Here is an 18,403-nt window from a genome sequence, read left to right as displayed (position 1 = left end):
GACAGCTGTGTGTGTCTGCTGCAGGTTAAATGAGGCTAAAACCATCACTGCTGAGTGCGTCTGCCGCAGGTGCTCAGACTCTAATAAACTCTGTCATGAACACGCAGCAGAACTTGAATCTGCTCGTTCTGAGAGAGATCATGTGTCTCCTTTTATTGTGGTAATGACCGGATCTCGGGGTAACTCTGGTGATCAATTATCCCACAATGACCCGCCGTGAGGGGGGGGGGGGGGAGCATGCCCAGGAGAGGGTCCACAGCCACGGGCACGGGACAGCGGGCGCCCCCTCCCTCCTCCACTCAGAGCTGCTTCTGTCAGGGAGCCCGACCGAGCTCAGGTCCAGGGCCAGGTCCGGTTTGGGTCCAGTTCTGGAGGATCAGAGAAGCAGAGTCAGAGTGATGTGGCCCCAAGACTGAGAGAGAGCGTCACGTTCTGCACGGGTCAAACGCATCGAAGCCGCCAAACACGAGGAAAGGTAAGACTTTGACCCGGACTTCAGCCAAAGGGTCTGAGGCATTCACACTGACTCACACAGCCTTATGTGGCCCCAAACTGGTCCAGGTTTAGTTTCACGTTTAGTCCTGGTTTAGTCCCACTTTTGAAATGGAGAATGTGCAAGTGTGAACGCATCCAAAGAGAAGACAAGAACTAAACCAGGTCTAACCAGGACTGGGACTAAACCAGGCCTAACCAGGACTGGGACTAAACCAGGTCTATATCAGGTGTCATAATCTGGAGGTGTGAAAACAGACGTTATAAATTAAATGTAAAAAATTGCCGGTTATTCAACTTTTTGTTCAAATATTTGGTAAAAATTACAATTAAAATGTTTTGCATCACTCTTTTTGGCACGATTAAACATTAAAGACATTAAACTACAGCTCTTCTTCCTGTAAACTCTGTAATTAGATCAAAGTTCATGAGATTAACTCATGATAATTACAACATGGAGCACTGATGACATGTGTATTATGATTATTATGATTATTATCTGATTTTTTCTTCGAAAAGTAATTTTATAATTAATTTAATTTTTATCAGATGAGTTATTATAATTAGTATTTGTATCAGATGAGTACTTTAAATCCTTCCACTAATTAAACCTCTTATTCAACCATTAATTTGCCCTGTAATTTCATCTGAAAGAAGAGAAGCTACGATATGTACGGGACAATTTGGTTATAACTGTCATCTAATTGTTACATTTTAAAGTATAATCTGACTACAATAAACCTGTACTTTGTATCCTGTTACTGCCTTCTAACTTTACAGTCGTATTTTATATTTCTCACATATTTCTACAGAAACTTTCACACGCTCCTCACCATGTCCCGAACTCACCCGTGTTTAACATTTTGGCCACTACAAAACATGTTTGTGATCAAAAGTTTCACAGACTTTTACAATATATCAATGTTTTTATGTTTTCCACATCTACATTAGAATAACTCTGTTCAAGACCATGATCCTTTGCTTCTTGATTCACGTTTTATTTCACTCTAAAGTCTTTCTGACGTGTTTTGTACAATTATGTAACGATGAACAGCCCGTTTCATCTTTTGTCCGTTTATTTCCCCAACAAACATCGGATTATTCTTTCTCCACAAATATCCCGTCACCCACAGAGTCTTGGAGCCTGAACTTGGACCGAAGCAGAAAGTTTGGCCCCTTCGCTCCGGAATATTAACGAGGCCCTTCCTTTGTTCGCGAGGCCTTGTTTTCCTCGCGGCTCGTTCGGCCGGCGACACGCTCTCGTCCGAACTGTATCTGCCATAACTTTATATCCGAGCGGCCCATTCGCCCGGCCGCGAGTGAGTTTGTGAATGTGTCTTTTGTTCCTTTTATCTGTGCAGTGACAAAGCATTCCTGTGTGAGAAGGGAAGAGAAAAGAGGAGAGAGAGAGGAGAGAAAAGAGGAGAGAGAGGTGGAGAGAGGATGTAAACAGTCTCGTGCAGTGGAAGTTTGTGGATTGAGTTTGTGACTGTGATGAAGACTGAGGAAAAGGTGACGTTTGGGACTGATTCGTCTCCCTAAGATCCTATAAAAGACGGTTTAAAGGCCAAAAACGTCACAAATACTGCTTCATGTATGTGTATTTGTGCATCATGGACATTTCTGAACTTCTAAAATATTTACTGATCCTGTGGAAATACATAAGAGCAAAGAACAAAACTCCTGAAACTTAAAGTGATTAGTTTACTTATTTGGCAGTGATTTTTTTTTCTGTTTCTAAATTTAAAGTGCTCATGACTTTGTACCTGGTTTGTACGATTTTAAATTTTTGACTTTATTTGGTGTGTTTATACCTGTCGTACATATACATTATAGTTTCACACCGATCGAGCAGGTATTTGTGGAGAAAACGTTGAAAGAATCTGAAAGAAATGACAGGAAGTGACATCACACCAGGGACACTAATACAGGAAGTGACATCACACCAGGGACACTCATACAGGAAGTGACATCACACCAGGGACACTCATACAGGAAGTGACATCACACCAGGGACACTCATACAGGAAGGGACATCACACCAGGGACACTCATACAGGAAGTGATATCACACCAGGGACACTCATACAGGAAGTGACATCACACCAGGGACACTCATACAGGAAGTGACATCACACTAGGGACACTCATACAGGAAGTGACATCACACCAGGGACACTCATACAGGAAGTGACATCACACCAGGGACACTCATACAGGAAGTGACATCACACCAGGGACGCTCATTCCAGTCAAAGTTTATGCAGAATTTATTCACACAAAGAAACTTTTTTGATGCTCTAAACATGAATTCAACAAAATAAAGTCGCTCTAATATATTTATATTTGTCAAATGAAAAAATTGTGACATTAGTTGAGTTTTGTCCCAGTGTTTGCTGGGTAATTTCCAACTGTGATGTCATCAATTACAAACAGGAAGTGGAATTATAAACCTAAAATGTGCAATTCTGTGAAAACATTTTTATAATTTTTTAGCAAAATATTTTTAAGCTAAATATATTCATCTTAACTGCGCTTTCGTTCGGTGAGTGGTCCGACCTGCAGGGGGCGCTTTAAATCAAACGTCTCCTAATACAAAACGACAGCGGGTCTCGTCTTCAGCTGGACTTTGAGCACGGAGGACTCAGTGTTGAACCATCTCCAGGTAACGCCGCCCACTCTTCTTCAGCTCCGCCTCTGCCTCATGCTCCGCCCCCACACCGCCCCCTCCTGGTGGAACATGGCCATCTCCAGAGAGGTCCAGGCAGAAGGTCGAGAGGAGCCTCTGCCCGAGTTCAAAGAGCAGCTCCGTCAATCGTGTCATTGTGGCTTGTGCTTGCGTAATCCGTGTTCTGCCGCAATTAAAGCCGAGGTTACGCAACGTCACGCTCGTCAAACACGTCTCGCACATGCGGCGGGTCAGACGGCTCACGCACATCGCTCGGGCTTTACGTTTTTCCACTTTCCAAAGAACATGACGCAGAGAGAGAGAACAAACGAACAAACAAACTGGCAGAAGACCATTTAAACATGCGACGTTCTGACTCCTCCCATTTCGCCCAACGCCCGTCGAATACGCCCATTTTCAATTTCCACATTTTCCATTATTATTTGGTCCAGTGTCTGTGTCTTTCATTTCCACAGCTTTTTTCCTGCTGCCAGAATCATGTTCCATAAGCAAAGTTCCAGAAGTATCCATCTGTCGTTTCAGTTGCAGGAGTTTACTGTCCCAGATACACAGTCTTTAAGTTGCGCGGAATGTTGAAAATAACTTGTAGTGCTTTATTTTAACAGTCGAACGATCCCAAAACACAGACTTTTTTGGACTCAAATTCTTGCCAATTCTTTCCGCGTTCTCTTAGTGACTCGATATATAAGCCACCAAACTCGTCTTTTTTTCACCCTGCGGCGTCGCCAGGTTGTCTTTCCTGTCATTCGCCGTCCGCTCGACTCGTGCTGAACATTTGGAGTTAGAGTAAGAGTAAAAAAGTGTTTGGGGAAACTATTGTTGTCCCCTAGAATACAGTAAAGCGCCCCCTGCAGGTCGGACCACTTGATGAATTCAAATACAGTTAAGTTAAATATATTTTGAATTTTTCTGAAAATTATAAAAATCTTACAGCACGTTTTTTAGGTTTATAATTCCACTTCCTGTTTGTAATTGATAACGTCGCACTAGGAAATTACCCAGAAAACACTGGCCAAAACTCATCCGATGTCACAATTGTTTGATACGACAAATAAAAATATAAGAGAGCGACTTTATTTTGTTGAGTTCATGTTTAGAGAGTGAAAATCTTTTTGTAAATTCTGCATAAACTTTGACTGGAATGAGTGTCCCTGGTGTGATGTCACTTCCTGTATGAGTGTTCCTGGTGTGATGTCACTTCCTGTATGAGTGTCCCTGGTGTGATGTCACTTCCTGTATGAGTGTTCCTGGTGTGATGTCACTTCCTGTATGAGTGTCCCTGGTGTGATGTCACTTCCTGTATGAGTGTTCTTGGTGTGATGTCACTTCCTGTATGAGTGTCCCTGGTGTGATGTCACTTCCTGTATGAGTGTCTCTGCTGCGATGTCACTTCCTGTATAAGTGTCCCTGGTGTGATGTCACTTCCTGTATGAGTGTCCCTGGTGTGATGTCACTTCCTGTATGAGTGTTCCTAGTGTGATGTCACTTCCTGTATGAGTGTCCCTGGTGTGATGTCACTTCCTGTATGAGTGTCCCTGGTGTGATGTCACTTCCTGTATGAGTGTCCCTGGTGTGATGTCACTTCCTGTATGAGTGTCCCTGCTGCGATGTCACTTCCTGTATGAGTGTCCCTGGTGCGATGTCACTTCCTGTATGAGTGTCCCTGTTGTGATGTCACTTCCTGTATGAGTGTCCCTGCTGCGATGTCACTTCCTGTATGAGTGTCCCTGGTGTGATGTCACTTCCTGTATGAGTGTCCCTGGTGCGATGTCACTTCCTGTATGAGTGTCCCTGGTGTGATGTCACTTCCTGTATGAGTGTCCCTGGTGTGATGTCACTTCCTGTATGAGTGTCCCTGGTGTGATGTCACTTCCTGTATGAGTGTCCCTGGTGTGATGTCACTTCCTGTATGAGTGTCCCTGGTGTGATGTCACTTCCTGTATGAGTGTCCCTGCTGCGATGTCACTTCCTGTATGAGTGTCCCTAGTGTGATGTCACTTCCTGTATGAGTGTCCCTGGTGTGATGTCACTTCCTGTATGAGTGTCCCTGGTGTGATGTCACTTCCTGTATGAGTGTCCCTGGTATGATGTCACTTCCTGTATGAGTGTCCCTGGTGTGATGTCACTTCCTGTATGAGTGTCCCTGATGAGTGTCCCTGGTGTGATGTCACTTCCTGTATGAGTGTCCCTGGTGTGATGTCACTTCCTGTATGAGTGTCCCTGGTATGATGTCACTTCCTGTATGAGTGTCCCTGGTGTGATGTCACTTCCTGTATGAGTGTCCCTGATGAGTGTCCCTGGTGTGATGTCACTTCCTGTATGAGTGTCCCTGGTGTGATGTCCCGCAATGAATTTATTTGTATATATTTGAGTATATATCGTGTGACCCGATTTCCCTAAAATATACTGTTACACCGACATTATTAAACATCTTTTTACTGCGTGTTGGAGCCGTTGACTGATATAGTTATCAGTCGATCGGTCACTCGTTTCAGCCTTAGAGAACTTTCAGACTCTGACCGGTCCACTTCTCTCAGGACTCGGGTCCCAGGAGCCAGGTTCTCCTCTGAAAACCCTGTGAACTGTCTCTGGTTTCCCCCAGCGAGAGGTCACTCTTTGTCCAGAGCGTCTTTATTTAAATCCACTCGGATAAATGTGCTCTTTGGCTTCATTCAGGCGCCACAATCAGGACTCAGGATCGGGAACATCTCGGCCTCTTCTTCGGTCCGACTTGTTCCTTTCCTTGTCTCCTCTTCGTCGGTCCGACTTGTTCCTTGTCTCCTCTTCTTCGGTCCGACTTGTTCCTTTCCTTGTCTCCTCTTCGTCGGTCCGACTTGTTCCTTGTCTCCTCTTCCTCGGTCCGGCTTGTTCCTTGTCTCCTCTTCTTCGGTCCGGCTTGTTCCTAATCTCCTCTTCTTCGGTCGGGCTTGTTCCTTGTCTCCTCTTCTTCGGTCCGGCTTGTTCCTTGTCTCCTCTTCTTCGGTCCGACTTGTTCCTTGTCTCCTCTTCCTCGGTCCGGCTTGTTCCTTGTCTCCTCTTCTTCGGTCCGACTTGTTCCTTGTCTCCTCTTCTTCGGTCCGTCTTGTTCCTTGTCTCCTCTTCTTCGGTCCGACTTGTTCCTTGTCTCCTCTTCTTCGGTCCGGCTTGTTCCTTGTCTCCTCTTCCTCGGTCCGGCTTGTTCCTTGTCTCCTCTTCTTCGGTCCGGCTTGTTCCTAATATCCTCTTCTTCGGTCGGGCTTGTTCCTTGTCTCCTCTTCTTCGGTCCGGCTTGTTCCTTGTCTCCTCTTCTTCGGTCCGACTTGTTCCTTGTCTCCTCTTCGTCGGTCCGGCTTGTTCCTTGTCTCCTCTTCGTCGGTCGGGCTTGTTCCTTGTCTCCTCTTCTTCGGTCCGGCTTGTTCCTTATCTCCTCTTCTTCGGTCCGACTTGTTCCTTGTCTCCTCTTCGTCGGTCCGACTTGTTCCTTGTCTCCTCTTCCTCGGTCCGGCTTGTTCCTTGTCTCCTCTTCTTCGGTCCGGCTTGTTCCTTATCTCCTCTTCTTCGGTCGGGCTTGTTCCTTGTCTCCTCTTCTTCGGTCTGGCTTGTTCCTTGTCTCCTCTTCGTCGGTCCGACTTGTTCCTTGTCTCCTCTTCGTCGGTCGGGCTTGTTCCTTGTCTCCTCTTCTTCGGTCCGGCTTGTTCCTTATCTCCTCTTCTTCGGTCCGACTTGTTCCTTGTCTCCTCTTCGTCGGTCCGGCTTGTTCCTTGTCTCCTCTTCCTCGGTCCGGCTTGTTCCTTGTCTCCTCTTCTTCGGTCCGGCTTGTTCCTTATCTCCTCTTCTTCGGTCGGGCTTGTTCCTTGTCTCCTCTTCTTCGGTCTGGCTTGTTCCTTGTCTCCTCTTCGTCGGTCCGACTTGTTCCTTGTCTCCTCTTCGTCGGTCCGACTTGTTCCTTGTCTCCTCTTCGTCGGTCGGGCTTGTTCCTTGTCTCCTCTTCCTCGGTCCGGCTTGTTCCTTGTCTCCTCTTCTTCGGTCCGGCTTGTTCCTTATCTCCTCTTCTTCGGTCAGGCTTGTTCCTTGTCTCCTCTTCTTCGGTCCGGCTTGTTCCTTGTCTCCTCTTCGTCGGTCCGGCTTGTTCCTTGTCTCCTCTTCGTCGGTCCGACTTGTTCCTTGTCTCCTCTTCGTCGGTCGGGCTTGTTCCTTGTCTCCTCTTCTTCGGTCCGGCTTGTTCCTTATCTCCTCTTCTTCGGTCCGACTTGTTCCTTGTCTCCTCTTCGTCGGTCCGGCTTGTTCCTTGTCTCCTCTTCGTCGGTCCGACTTGTTCCTTGTCTCCTCTTCGTCGGTCGGGCTTGTTCCTTGTCTCCTCTTCTTCGGTCCGGCTTGTTCCTTATCTCCTCTTCTTCGGTCCGACTTGTTCCTTGTCTCCTCTTCTTCGGTCCGGCTTGTTCCTTGTCTCCTCTTCTTCGGTCCGGCTTGTTCCTTGTCTCCTCTTCGTCGGTCCGGCTTGTTCCTTGTCTCCTCTTCTTCACCCTCTTTAAATCTGGTGACTCGACTAAGGAGTGTCTAACCGTTACGATTTAAAGAAAGTCGTTTTTAAAACTAAAGGGACGACAAACAGAGACACAGGTCCGAGTGTTTGCCTTTTAAACCGATGTTTCAGTCAGTTTTATGGTTCATATCTCTGTGATTGTTGTCCGCACGAAACAAAAAAAGGGGCTTAAAGTTTCTGTTGACACGAGTTACGTTCTATTGAGGGAAATGGTGGCGTATTTCAGTCAAAAAGGCGCGATTGTGGAGCGTAATGTAGCTGTCGATGTGTCAAATTATGATTCTTTAAAAAAAAAAAAAAAAAATACATTATCGACCAAATAAAGGTTCAAATATAGTGACTGGAGGATTCTAGATGGAGAACATTCACGGATAAAGTGTGTTATTGACATTTTTGGACATTTTGATTTGATAATGTCGCTGTCCTAGTGTTTAAACGGTCTTTTCACACGTGTTTTAGAGACTGTTAAGTCCATACAACTATTATGATGATCAAAATATGATGATTCTTTCATTACTGTCGACGCTCGGTTAATCGATTAATCGTTGTAGCCTTAGTTGAAATTTTATGGGGCAAAATGACAAATTTTAGGGACGAGTTTCGTCGTAAATCGAAGCAGAAAAACTCCGGAATGGGCTTGTAGGGAGACAGCAGCGCGGAGCCGGGGTGAAGGGGACGGGGGGCGACAGGCGGGAGGCGAGAGGGGAGGGGGGGAGGGATGTTGAGAGGGGGGATGGTGACGCGGTCTTGCCCCACCGCCCGTCAGTTTGGAGATTCGAAGAAAAGAGATAGTCTGTAATATAGCTAAACACTGCGGGAATCAATCAAAAAAACACTCTGGGTACATATATGAAGCACAAACAGCAATGTAAGAAGGTTAAAAGCTCTGAAAAGTCGATTTTGCGTGTTATGGACCTTTAAACCCCAAAGGGAAAACCACCTCTGTAATAATCGTGCTTCATTTCACAAAATATACTCTGCTACTGCAAACAATGTGGATTTAACTACAGCGTCATCATAAAAACAAACTTATCAATATTTCAATGTTTCAAATTTAGAACATTAAAACATCCAAAGAAAATGAAGGCACGTTGAGTCCAAAGTAAACGTCCCGCTCGGTCTACATTAAGTCTGAATGTGATTTGTTTCGATCCAATACCAAGTAATACTGAAGCAAGTATCGCGATATCGATCTGATACGTGATTTTTGTATTTTGTATTAAAATGCATTGAAACTTATTTATTATAAACTTCTCTGCTTGAACTGATCTACAAATGTTAAATGTTTGCAGATTTTAATCAAAGAAATTCTCATTATGATCATTTTATATCACGTGTACAATATATTTCAAAGGTTGACGACACGTTTATTTGAAAATCATAGTTTTATAGACATTATAGATATGAGAATTTACACTTTTTGATACCGCAGTCCGTATCGATTTATCAATATTTGGTATATTTTGGTATTCCATCCATCCATCGATCATTTCCAAGTCATTCCAAGAGTGCCTCGCGACCCTCACTTTGGGAACCACCGATCTAAAACTAAAAACGGCCCTTGTCTTGAATAAACGCATCAATATAAAGTGAACGGCTCAAACAGAAACACTAACGCAAACTGAAGCTTCAAACAAACAAACAAACAAACAAACACACAAACAAACAAACAAACAAACCAAAAGCTAAACCTGAAGCTGAAGCGTGTGCAGCAGCTGTGTGTCTCTTTTGGTGTTTTCCGGAAACAGAAAAACGAAATCATCTGTGTATTTGTGTGAAGGAAACACTCACACGTACACAACACTCCACACAAAGCCACAAGGTGCAGGTGTGGGGACTTTTACACCTCCACACAGTTTCACCTCTGAATTACTCATGATCTGACTCATGTTGAGCTATAGAGCAGGAGATGAGGCTGGTTTTGTGCATCTTTGAATTATTTTTGAACACAAAGGTCATGAATAGTGTTTCCTCATCAAAGTTCAAGTGCATAAGACGTTATAAGACCATATAATTGTGACTTGGTTTGGTAAATATTTATCACAGTTTTACATCAGTTCAAATGTCACAGGAAATCGAGTTCCAGAATCACACTCTGTCATCAGCGTCACCGGTCTCATCAGTCCAAACGTCCGTCCAAAAGTCCAAGTCCGTCCAAAAGTCTATCCAAAAGTCCACATTCACACGAGGCAGAGTGGGTGAAGTGTCTTGCCTAAAGACACAATGACAGTTTGCTCCACTGCCTTGTGTGAATGTGGTTATTCTGATAAAGATAAAGATCTCGATACTTCTATTCTAGATCAAGATAAAGATCATTCTACGACTTTACAGAAAATGTGCAATCCTGTCCCATTTATGACTTTTTTAACTATCAATACGTGTTCATAATGTTTTCAATACTTTTAGTATTGATTAATATCTGGATACTTAGATGAGTCATTATTGTCCTCTGCATTTGACCCTCCATGTGATACAAAACGTTTTGACAAGTTGACCACTGAAATAATTATAGTTTCAGCCCCAGAAACGACACTAATATAAACAAGATTTATGTACGATAAATAATGTCATGTTTTCCCATGTTCTTGGTCAGATGGCTTCGTCCACGCCCTCCTCGTCTCGCAGCTCCTCCCCCAACAAGGTGTGCCACTCACAGACGCAGACCGACGTGCTCAAGCCTCTGCTGGGCGCGGCCATCGCGGGCGTGAGCGGAGCGCTCCGGAAGAGGAGGCGGGTCATGTCCAAAGAAGGCCGCAGCAACATCCGCATCGAGCACGGGAGCGGCCGCAGCGCCCTCTACCTGCGGGACCTGTGGACGACCTTCGTGGATATGCAGTGGAGATACAAGTTCTTCCTGTTCACCGCCACATTCGCCGGGACCTGGTTCGTGTTCGGGGTGCTGTGGTATCTGGTCGCCCTGGTGCACGGCGATCTGCTCGGTAAGACATCTGGGTTTATAGCTCTAGGGCCACATGTTCTCGTGGCCCTGGGGATGTCTGAAAAAAGATCTGACCTCTCTCACAATCGCACAAAACATTCACGAGGACAAAATACTGAACCATCAACTTTTACGCGGCGAAATTAGCACAATTTGTTCCATGTATTTTATTCCATGTATCGATTTAGTGGATGTACTCATTTGTTCAGAAGTTGTTCGTGGAAGAAAACGTTTCAAATTATAGTCATGGGGTCTTATTTATGAAATCTGAGTAAGTGCAAAAATGCTGCGTACGTGAATTTTGTTTGTTAGGTTTGCGATCTACAAACTTTGTGGGAATGCGCAGTCCAATAGAGACAAAGTGAATAAGACCCCATGACACTGTTTTCATACTCTCCTGAGCTCTGATTAGTCCTGCCCAAAGGGAGGAGTTATGACTGACGTGTTTACTAGTCTGACAGTCTCGCTAAGGTCTATCAAGCTCTGGCCACCTCTCTATCTCAGAGCCATCGAGTGATATGTGATTGGTTTGATTCGTGCCACGGTCTTATGGGGCTGTTGTAGACTGAGGGTGGATTGGGTTCAGAACATTACTAGTTAAAGTCGGGTTTTCATATTGCAGTAGTTTTCCTGTCGCTAAGCCCTTGTTCCCGCCGTGTCTTGGCAGAGTTCGAACCCCCGTCCAACCACACCCCGTGCGTGATGCAGATGCAGACGCTGACCGGAGCCTTCCTCTTCTCCCTGGAGTCGCAGACCACCATCGGGTACGGCTTCAGGTGCATCACCGAGGAGTGTCCCGCCGCCATCATCCTCCTCATCGTGCAGCTCGTCATCACCATGCTCATGGAGATCTTCATCACCGGAACCTTTCTGGCCAAGGTGCGGAGCGGGGTCAAAGTTCATCCGCTGTTTTCTGTTGTGTTTCTTGAAGCTCCTTGAAGACTCCTGCAGAGACTCTCACCCACGACGCAGACACACGAAGAACATGCAGGCCCGGGAGTCGAACCTGTGACCTTCTTGCTTTGAAGCATCAGCGCTAGTTGCTCAGCCACCGTGCCACCTACAGTCACTATAATAAATGTTATAAACTTTTGGATTTGTGCGATAGCAGTTCAAACACGAGAATGACTTTGATCAATCACTTATCGGACAAGCGTCTTTGTACAGAACGATCTTGGTTTTCCGGACTATTGCTTTTAAAAGTGTTTACCATTTCAAAGTGTTTTCTTGCCGCTCATTCTCAGGTTGCGCGTCCAAAGAAGCGCGGGGAGACGGTGAAGTTCAGCCAGCACGCGGTGGTGTCCTCTCACGACGGCGTGCCCTGCCTCATGATCCGAGTGGCCAACATGCGCAAGAGTCTGCTCATCGGCTGTCAGGTGAGGCCGGCTTCTGACCGCTCTGCCGCTGCTGGAAATGACCTGCGCTGCCATTCTCGTTACCAAGGCCGCGATACGTCTCTCATACCTCCTCATGCTTCACCCATGTCATTTCCTGCCATTGGACCGCGTTGCGGCAAAAGGGGCGCCACGGCAGCGGGACACTTGGTTCTAACGAGCTTTGTTGTCTGGGTTACATTTTCAGTTATTGGCTGCTAGCGTAGCCAATACACATTTTTTTCTGACTTTGCTGTTGATACTATTAAAACGACCCAGAAATGAACAAGTCTCTGGCTTTGAGTCTCAGATGCAGCGGCCATCTTGGGTTGCACAGGTCGCTCCCGGCAACACTTTATGCAGCTTCTACTATTTCTTACACCACAGCAATTAGCAGTTTGATCTGATTCTGAAATGTCCTGTAGGTGACGGGAAAGCTGCTCCAGACCTCCCTGACCAAGGAGGGGGAGACGGTGCGTTTGGACCAGAGGAACGTCCCCTTCAGCGTGGACACCTCCAGCGACAGCCCCTTCCTTATCCTGCCCCTCACATTCTACCACATAATCGACGACGCCAGCCCGCTCCGAGGCTGGGCCAACAAGGGTGAGCCTGCCCTTTGGTTCTGTCCTGGTCTAATCCCCGTTTAGCCCTGATGCTGACGTGGTTTGAGCCGGTTTTAGTCTCGGTCTGGTCCAGGTTTTGTTCAAGTGTCGTCTTTGGCCAAAATGAGTGACCCATTATCTGATTTTCGTTTGGCTCTCATGCTATGGACACGTTTTAAGAGCTTTGCGATGGCTGATAGTTATTCTACTTCTGTTTCAAGAAGCGTAAATGGTGGTCTTCCTCTTTTGACTTCCTGTTACACACAAGGTTTCGCTCTGCATTAGTGGCTGCACAGAAGAACCAGCAGCACAAATGTCTGCATCTCTGCCTTATGCTGCTTTATTAGTGATTGTTTGGGTGCGATTCCTTGTCAGTACAAGTTTGAATGCTTTCTAGGGGTTAATCAGCGGTAACAAATAAGACTTTAATGTATAATGTTGTTGAAACTTTATAAACTGCAAAGGGAGACAAAACTCAAATTGTATTGGTTTTCAGTATGTTTTTTGGATTAAAAATAATTGTGTCGTAGATCCATCGTGACTTTTTTAGAAAAAATAAATGTGGAATTTACTTCTGGAGCTTTTGTTGGCTTCAAAGTGTTTGGGATCGTTGAGCTCTTTGAGTCTGCTCTTCTGCTTAAGTTATGCCAGGTCCTGACTCACCTCTGGAGAAGGGTCCTGACTCACCTCTGGAGAAGGGTCCTGACTCACCTCTGGAGAAGGGTCCTGACTCACCTCTGGAGAAGGGTCCTGATTCACCTCTGGAGAAGGGTCCTGACTCACCTCTGGAGAAGGGTCCTGACTCACCTCTGGAGAAGGGTTCTGACTCACCTCTGGAGAAGGGTCCTGACTCACCTCTGGAGAAGGGTCCTGACTCACATCTGGAGAAGGGTCCTGACTCACCTCTGGAGAAGGGTTCTGACTCACCTCTGGAGAAGGGTCCTGACTCACCTCTGGAGAAGGGTCCTGACAGATTTAATCCCACTGCAGACCCTCTACACCAGGCATGTCCAAACTACGGCCCAATGGCCAAATGCTAAGCTGGTCCAAACAAAAAAAGTAGTACTTTCTAAAAATATGAACAATTCAAACATTTTGATGTTATAACAACCTGTTATTAATGTTCCGAGTCTTATTAAACGTGTGGAGGCATCAAAACAATGTGAAATGCAACATTTTGAAGGATTTACTTTTACATTCCACATTGTCGGGTTGTCTGTGGCCCTTTGCTCCATAGAAGGTTAAAAATGCGACCCTCTGTGAAAAACGCTTGGACACCCCTGCTCTACACCTTTGTCTGTTGTGTCTCTCTTTGTCCAGCTGGCGGCGGCTGGACGGACACAGAGCTGGGCGATTTCGAGCTGATCGTGATCTTGAACGCCACAGTGGAATCGACCTCCGCGACCTGCCAGGTTCGCACGTCCTACCTGCCCGACGAGATCCTGTGGGGCTACGAGTTCCCCCCCGTCGTCTCCCTCTGCCCCAACGGCAAGTACGTGGCCGATTTCGCCTTCTTCGACAAAGTGGCCAAGACGAAAACGACGCCCATCTTCAAGCGGCCCAGCAGTTTCCAGAGCAACGGAGGCGGGAAGATTTCCGAGGCGACCGAGCCCGAGAAGATCCGACTGGAGCCGAGCTTCAAGGACAAGGGGGAGGAGCGTGGGCGCCGCCTCAGCGTGCGCATCAGCAATGTGTGAGGAGCCGTCACGTTCAAGGACGAAAAGACTGACATGAACCTGACACGAAGCGATTCAGAAATGTTCCACGTGTGAAAGAGCCAATAGGGCCGTGCGATACTGACAAAGGAAGATCTCAGTAGGTTTTGATAAAGATATTTAGACAATATTTGAAGCATCAGGAAAGATCCAAAACGTGTCTGTAAATGTCTTGGTTGAGGGTCAAGTGTCGCACGAAATGTGAATGGACCATGAAATGAAGAACACGAGAGCAGAAATATCACGTTGTCTAAGTGTGTTTGGGCGATCACACTAGACGTCTCTTTTTCAAATCATTTTTAATCATATATGGTACATTATACACAGTCATTTTCCACATCTTGCGATATCATTTTCCGATAAATCTCTAGCTACAAATAGTTTCCTGTTTCCCCCTTTGGATTCTGAAGCCATCTTAGGCCCCTCCGGCTTGTCTCCACGGAGATGCTGCTGCTTAACCCGGAATGTTCCACAGTATGGCATTAAACGTCTTGCCAGTTTTAAATGACAGACGTTTTCTTGCGTCTCAAAAGTCTTGCAACTTTGCCCCGCAGCGTCACCGGCGTCACCGAAGGTGTGACTGTGTGAAAGTGTGACTGTGTGAAGGTGTGACTGTGTGAAAGTGTGACTGTGTGAAGGTGTGACTGTGTGAAGGAGTGACCGTGTGAAGGTGTGACTGTGTGAAGGTGTGAAGGTGTGACCGTGTGACTGTGTGAAGGTGTGACTGTGTGAAGGTGTGACTGTGTGAAGGTGTGACCGTGTGAAGGTGTGACTGTGTGAAGGTGTGACCGTGTGAAGGTGTGACCGTGTGAAGGTCTGACCATGTGAAGGTGTGACTGTGTGAAGGTGTGACCGTGTGACTGTGTGAAGGTGTGACCGTGTGAAGGTGTGACCGTGTGACTGTGTGAAGGTGTGACCGTGTGAAGGTGTGACCGTGTGAAGGTGTGACTGTGTGAAGGTGTGACTGTGTGAAGGTGTGACCGTGTGAAGGTGTGACTGTGTGAAGGTGTGACCGTGTGAAGGTGTGACCGTGTGAAGGTCTGACCGTGTGAAGGTGTGACTGTGTGAAGGTGTGACCGTGTGACTGTGTGAAGGTGTGACCGTGTGAAGGTGTGACTGTGTGAAGGTGTGACTGTGTGAAGGTGTGACCGTGTGAAGGTGTGACCGTGTGAAGGTGTGACTGTGTGAAGGTGTGACTGTGTGAAGGTGTGACTGTGTGAAGGTGTGACTGTGTGAAGGTGTGAAGGTCTGACCATGTGAAGGTGTGACTGTGTGAAGGTGTGACTGTGTGAAGGTGTGAAGGTCTGACCATGTGAAGGTGTGACCGTGTGAAGGTGTGACCGTGTGAAGGTCTGACCATGTGAAGGTGTGACTGTGTGAAGGTGTGACCGTGTGACTGTGTGAAGGTGTGACCGTGTGAAGGTGTGACCGTGTGACTGTGTGAAGGTGTGACCGTGTGAAGGTGTGACTGTGTGAAGGTGTGACCGTGTGAAGGTGTGACCGTGTGAAGGTCTGACCATGTGAAGGTGTGACTGTGTGAAGGTGTGACCGTGTGACTGTGTGAAGGTGTGACCGTGTGAAGGTGTGACCGTGTGAAGGTGTGACTGTGTGAAGGTGTGAAGGTCTGACCATGTGAAGGTGTGACTGTGTGAAGGTCTGACTGTGTGAAGGTGTGACTGTGTGAAGGTGTGACCGTGTGACTGTGTGAAGGTCTGACCATGTGAAGGTGTGACTGTGTGAAGGTGTGAAGGTGTGACCGTGTGACCGTGTGAAGGTGTGACCGTGTGACCGTGTGACCGTGTGAAGGTGTGACTGTGTGAAGGTGTGACTGTGTGAAGGTGTGACTGTGTGAAGGTGTGACCGTGTGAAGGTCTGACCATGTGAAGGTGTGACTGTGTGAAGGTGTGACCGTGTGAAGGTCTGACCATGTGAAGGTGTGACTGTGTGAAGGTGTGACCGTGTGAAGGTGTGACTGTGTGACCGTGTGACTGTGTGAAGGTGATTGGGGCATTAAAGTTGGGAAACTCTTGATAAGTAATAACGATGGACCTGTGTAAGTCGAATATCAACATTTAAATGATTGACCTTTATGATTGAACTAAAGTCTTGAAAAGAGCAATAAGTCTACTACTCGAGTACCATGGAAATATCATTTTTGTTTGTTTTGTTAAATAGGTGCATTATATCTATCTTTTTAATTTAGATTTAACTGAATTGATTAAATGAATATTCATGAGCCCCGCCCCCTTCCACCAGTTCATAAAACGCCCGTTCTCAGACGTTAGACATTTGAATAAGTCTAGTCGTATTTTACAGGTCGATGTCACTTACAACCTAAATAATCGTGACTTTCATATCACGCTCGCCCCGTCGAACGCTCTCAAACTTGAAACTGAGAATGCAAATGTAGCAGAAGTAGAATGTATACGTTAGATTGCGTTTAAAACCACTCCCACTTCCTGTGCAAAGCGCCGTCAGAGCTGACCATGTAAGGACGTCTGTGAGCTCACTATTTCAGTTCCTGGTTGATTATGTTGAAACATTTGACTTGGTTTTGGCGTTTGGTCCTAAAAATGTTTTTTCTCTCTCAGTGACTCATCGAATGTAAATATAATGTTTTCCTAAATGTGACGGACGAGACATGAGGCATAAGAAGAGCGTGTAAATATAGACCCACTGATGGAAACTGTGGTGAACGGGGGAAAGATGCTTTGCTTCTTCTGTTATAGTGAGTCCTACCGCAGGTTTCCAAGGCAACCAAGTCGTAAACGTGTAGTTGAAATGCCATAGAACGTGTCACTTCACCAGAATCATTTGTATTTTATATGAAACAGCAGCTCATTGAACAGAATGTTGATGTTTGTACATATTGAATGTTCAAATTGGGTGTAAATGAGTGTTTACATTTTATCAGACAAGAAATGTGTCTTTCTCAAATGAAAACACTTCGAATGCTCTGTATCTGTAAAAGAATGTTTCAGTTCACACAGAAAACCACTTTAATGAGTCCTCAGCTGCTCCTTCTCTTTAGAATAATAAGAATGTGTTGTATTATTTTGTGCATATTTCCATGTTGAGCTTTGTAAATATGTTTGTGTAACTAACAGTAGAGCGCACAAGGCTCCGTAACTGCTTCTATTCCACGCACTTGTAGTTAGTGGGGCGTCCAGAAGGTTTTCTTTAGCGCTGACGATCAGGGATCAGAGAGAAGTCCAGCTGGACCTGTGAGGGTCAATAAAGCTCCTGAACGCCCAGTGTCCATCCTGACCTTCAGCAGTGCTCTGACCGCCACTCCAGACCAGGGAGTGAGGTAGAGGATATGTTTCTATACTTTCTGTGATAATGTCGTATGAAACGTGCAATAACAGACTCTGGATGGAAAGATGAAACGTGACGATGTAAAGTGTGTGTAAAGTGACCGGTTTACTGTGAGTGCTTTTGTGCACGCCACCAGTCCAATAATAAGAGTTTAGCCTTTGAAGTTGACACGGATTTAATAAAAAAGTAATTATAGTTGTGTGTCATGTGTGGTTTTTCAGTGGGTTCAGTTCAGTGGGCGTTAAATGTAAGTGTGCGCGGCACTTCCGCTTGAGTTCTTCAATGTAAAATGGAGGATTGTTCGCAGATTTAACAGTCAGTCATATTTCAGTTCAGTTCCGTTAACTTTTTCTTCCCCATTTTTGAGGTTTTCGTGTTGAAGTGAGGACAAGCAGACATGGCCCCTCACATGTTTGGCGTGTGTGTTCTTCTCGTCTGTTTTCTAGTTGAAGGTAAGAATACGTCTTTCTTCTCACATTTTTACTTCAGACAATAATTACCTCAACACGAGAGTGCAAAACAAAAAAAAACAAAAAAACAAAAAAAAAAAAACAGGAGGCAGCTATAATGTGGTTATCGTCGTCTTCTGCAACTTGATTTGTCCTCGCGGAGACACAGTCAGAGACGGTCAGAGACGTCAGAGACGGTCAGAGACGGTCAGAGACGGTCAGAGACGGTCAGGTTGTACGGTGAATGTGCAGAAAGTGCTCTAAGCGCCGAAGACTTTTGTTTTTTACTAATTTTCGCGAGCTTT

The 18,403-nt window shown here is 45.9% G+C and overlaps 1 protein-coding gene across 1 annotated transcript; it reads left to right on the top strand.

The window, feature by feature from the left end:
• The first annotated feature begins 263 nt into the window (after window positions 1-263).
• Window positions 264-14,348, top strand: LOC140355963 (ATP-sensitive inward rectifier potassium channel 10-like). The gene is made up of 6 exons (XM_072440632.1): window positions 264-475; window positions 10,297-10,642; window positions 11,309-11,520; window positions 11,886-12,017; window positions 12,440-12,617; window positions 13,937-14,348. Exons 2-6 carry the CDS (start codon window positions 10,297-10,299, stop codon window positions 14,311-14,313), a joined length of 1,245 nt encoding a protein of 414 aa, XP_072296733.1. The 5' UTR covers window positions 264-475; the 3' UTR covers window positions 14,314-14,348.
• Window positions 14,349-18,403: the final 4,055 nt, after the last annotated feature.

The sequence above is a fragment of the Eucyclogobius newberryi genome, unplaced genomic scaffold (genome assembly GCF_026437365.1).
Source record: "Eucyclogobius newberryi isolate DKJ021-1_F unplaced genomic scaffold, fEucNew1.0.hap1 SCAF_12, whole genome shotgun sequence".
Classification (NCBI taxonomy): domain Eukaryota; kingdom Metazoa; phylum Chordata; class Actinopteri; order Gobiiformes; family Gobiidae; genus Eucyclogobius; species Eucyclogobius newberryi.
This window is presented reverse-complemented; position numbering and strand designations above follow the sequence as displayed.

What these genes read in the sequence shown, in the direction of transcription:
- LOC140355963 (XM_072440632.1), top strand. Translation starts at nt 10,297, where the DNA reads ATGGCTTCGTCCACGCCCTCCTCGTCTCGCAGCTCCTCCCCCAACAAG. An exon ending in GGTGCACGGCGATCTGCTCG is followed by an intron (nt 10,643 to 11,308) that starts GTAAGACATCTG and finishes GTGTCTTGGCAG; the next exon opens with AGTTCGAACCCCCGTCCAAC. An exon ending in CCGAGGCTGGGCCAACAAGG is followed by an intron (nt 12,618 to 13,936) that starts GTGAGCCTGCCC and finishes CTCTTTGTCCAG; the next exon opens with CTGGCGGCGGCTGGACGGAC.